Source organism: Notolepis coatsorum (assembly GCF_963971535.1).
Source record: "Notolepis coatsorum genome assembly, chromosome: 10".
Lineage (NCBI taxonomy): Eukaryota > Metazoa > Chordata > Actinopteri > Aulopiformes > Paralepididae > Notolepis > Notolepis coatsorum.
The window spans coordinates 15,521,232-15,524,218 of record NC_140174.1 but is presented as its reverse complement, the minus strand read 5'-3'; the positions used below and the strand labels follow the sequence as shown (position 1 = coordinate 15,524,218).

The 2,987-nt window shown below is 38.1% G+C and overlaps 3 protein-coding genes across 3 annotated transcripts; all 3 read left to right on the top strand.

Moving 5' to 3' along the window:
- Positions 1-317: 317 nt before the first annotated feature.
- On the top strand, positions 318-806 carry LOC311235465 (uncharacterized protein; the record flags this gene model as incomplete). Its single annotated transcript, XM_084322928.1, has 1 exon — positions 318-806. The coding sequence occupies exon 1, from the start codon at positions 330-332 to the stop codon at positions 804-806; it is 477 nt and encodes a 158-aa protein (XP_084179054.1). The 5' UTR covers positions 318-329.
- Positions 807-1,299: 493 nt separating this feature from the next.
- Positions 1,300-1,776, top strand: LOC311235464 (uncharacterized protein; the record flags this gene model as incomplete). Its single annotated transcript, XM_084322927.1, has 1 exon — positions 1,300-1,776. The coding sequence occupies one exon, from the start codon at positions 1,300-1,302 to the stop codon at positions 1,774-1,776; it is 477 nt and encodes a 158-aa protein (XP_084179053.1).
- A 532-nt stretch (positions 1,777-2,308) lies between these two features.
- On the top strand, positions 2,309-2,785 carry LOC311235463 (uncharacterized protein; the record flags this gene model as incomplete). The annotated part of the gene is made up of 1 exon (XM_084322926.1): positions 2,309-2,785. The coding sequence occupies one exon, from the start codon at positions 2,309-2,311 to the stop codon at positions 2,783-2,785; it is 477 nt and encodes a 158-aa protein (XP_084179052.1).
- Between the last annotated feature and the right edge of the window lie 202 nt (positions 2,786-2,987).

Genomic DNA, 2,987 nt, shown 5'->3' with positions numbered 1-2,987 from the left:
GCATTGCTAAAAATTAAAGCATGCCTGTTCACATCTCTCTGGGTGCCCTTCTAGTTATTATTATTATTATTATTATTATTATTATTATTATTATTATTATTATTATTATTATTATTATTATTATTATTATTATTATTATTATTATTATTATTATTATTATTATTATTATTATTATTATTATTATTATTATTATCATTATTATTATTATGTTTGTAATTATTATACATTTATGCATTCAATTCAATGTGATTTTGTTGCACCTTTGCACAATTTGAATCTTTTGAGTCATTGCATGAAACTTTGTTTTCTACAGTGACATTGACACCAACATGAGCCAATATCAGTGGGCTGAAGATGACTTTGAGCTGCCTGTTGGAGTCCAGCGACTCGGTCTGTCACAGCCAGAACGTGATAGAACCTACATCATGTACCATGGCACCTCCAGGGAGAACGCCATGAAGATCGTGGCCAACGGTTTCCGTCAGTCAGAGGGTGGGATGCTGGGACCTGGTGTTTACCTCACCCGTGACCTGCTGAAGGCCAGCGCTTACCCTATAGAGCTGGACGTGTCCCAGAGGGTCGTCATTAAGGTGCAGGTCAACGTGGGGAAAGTCATCGCTATCAACCGCCAACGACATCCGCGTCAGAAGACCTGGCATGACTCCCGCTATGGGGAGGTGTTCGACACCGCCTGGGTGCCTCCCGACTGTGGCATGGTGCCGAGCGGCCTGGAGGAAGACTGTGTCTGGGACCCGCAGCGCATCACAGTTGTGACCACCATCAAGCCTAAGCCAGGGTACTATTGAATGTGAAGAGAATCTACAAGAATGTATCTTGTCCATGCAAATCTGTTTTCTATGTTAAAAATATATTTTAGTTTAGTTTGGTTCATGCATTCTATTTATTTGGATCCCCTAGCCATCGCCCAAGCAACAATTCTTCTTCTTGGGGTCCACGTGTATAAACAACATTACTATTATTATTATTATTATTATTATTATTATTATTATTATTATTATTATTATTATTATTATTATTATTATTATTATTATTATTATTATTATTATTATTATTATTATTATTATTATTATTATTATTATTATTATTATTATTATTATTATTATTATTATTATTATTATTATTATTATTATTATTATTATTATCATTATTATTATTATGTTTGTAATTATTATACATTTATGCATTCAATTCAATGTGATTTTGTTGCACCTTTGCACAATTTGAATCTTTTGAGTCATTGCATGAAACTTTGTTTTCTACAGTGACATTGACACCAACATGAGCCAATATCAGTGGGCTGAAGATGACTTTGAGCTGCCTCATGGAGTCCAGCGACTTGGTCTGTTACAGCCAGAACGTGATAGAACCTACATCATGTACCATGGCACCTCCAGGGAGAACGCCATGAAGATCGTGGCCAACGGTTTCCGTCAGTCAGAGGGTGGGATGCTGGGACCTGGTGTTTACCTCACCCGTGACCTGAAGAAGGCCAGCGCCTACCCTATAGAGCTGCACGTGTCCCAGAGGGTCGTCATTAAGGTGCAGGTCAACGTGGGGAAAGTCATCGCTATCAACCGCCAACGACATCCGCGTCAGAAGACCTGGCATGACTCCCGCTATGGGGAGGTGTTCGACACCGCCTGGGTGCCTCCCTACTGTGGCATGGTGCCGAGCGGCCTGGAGGAAGACTGTGTCTGGGACCCGCAGCGCATCACAGTTGTGACCACCATCAAGCCTAAGCCAGGGTACTATTGAATGTGAAGAGAATCTACAAGAATGTATCTTGTCCATGCAAATCTGTTTTCTATGTTAAAAATATATTTTAGTTTAGTTTGGTTCATGCATTCTATTTATTTGGATCCCCTAGCCATCACCCAAGCAACAATTCTTCTTCTTGGGGTCCACGTGTATAAACAACATTACTATTATTATTATTATTATTATTATTATTATTATTATTATTATTATAATAATAATAATAATTATTATTATTATTATTATTATTATTATTATTATTATTATTATTATTATTATTATTATTATTATTATTATTATTATTATTATTATTATTATTATTATTATTATTATTATTATTATTATTATTATTATTATTATTATTATTATTATTATTATTATTATTATTATTATTATTATCATTATTATTATTATTATGTTTGTAATTATTATACATTTATGCATTCAATTCAATGTGATTTTGTTGCACCTTTGCACAATTTGAATCTTTTGAGTCATTGCATGAAACTTTGTTTTCTACAGTGACACCAACATGAGCCAATATCAGTGGGCTGAAGATGACTTTGAGCTGCCTGTTGGAGTCCAGCGACTCGGTCTGTCACAGCCAGAACGTGATAGAACCTACATCATGTACCATGGCACCTCCAGGGAGAACGCCATGAAGATCGTGGCCAACGGTTTCCGTCAGTCAGAGGGTGGGATGCTGGGACCTGGTGTTTACCTCACCCGTGACCTGCTGAAGGCCAGCGCTTACCCTATAGAGCTGCACGTGTCCCAGAGGGTCGTCATTAAGGTGCAGGTCAACGTGGGGAAAGTCATCGCTATCAACCGCCAACGACATCCGCGTCAGAAGACCTGGCATGACTCCCGCTATGGGGAGGTGTTCGACACCGCCTGGGTGCCTCCCGACTGTGGCATGGTGCCGAGCGGCCTGGAGGAAGACTGTGTCTGGGACCCGCAGCGCATCACAGTTGTGACCACCATCAAGCCTAAGCCAGGGTACTATTGAATGTGAAGAGAATCTACAAGAATGTATCTTGTCCATGCAAATCTGTTTTCTATGTTAAAAATATATTTTAGTTTAGTTTGGTTCATGCATTCTATTTATTTGGATCCCCTAGCCATCGCCCAAGCAACAATTCTTCTTCTTGGGGTCCACGTGTATAAACAACATTACACACACACAATGCACAATGATGTATAACAATCAT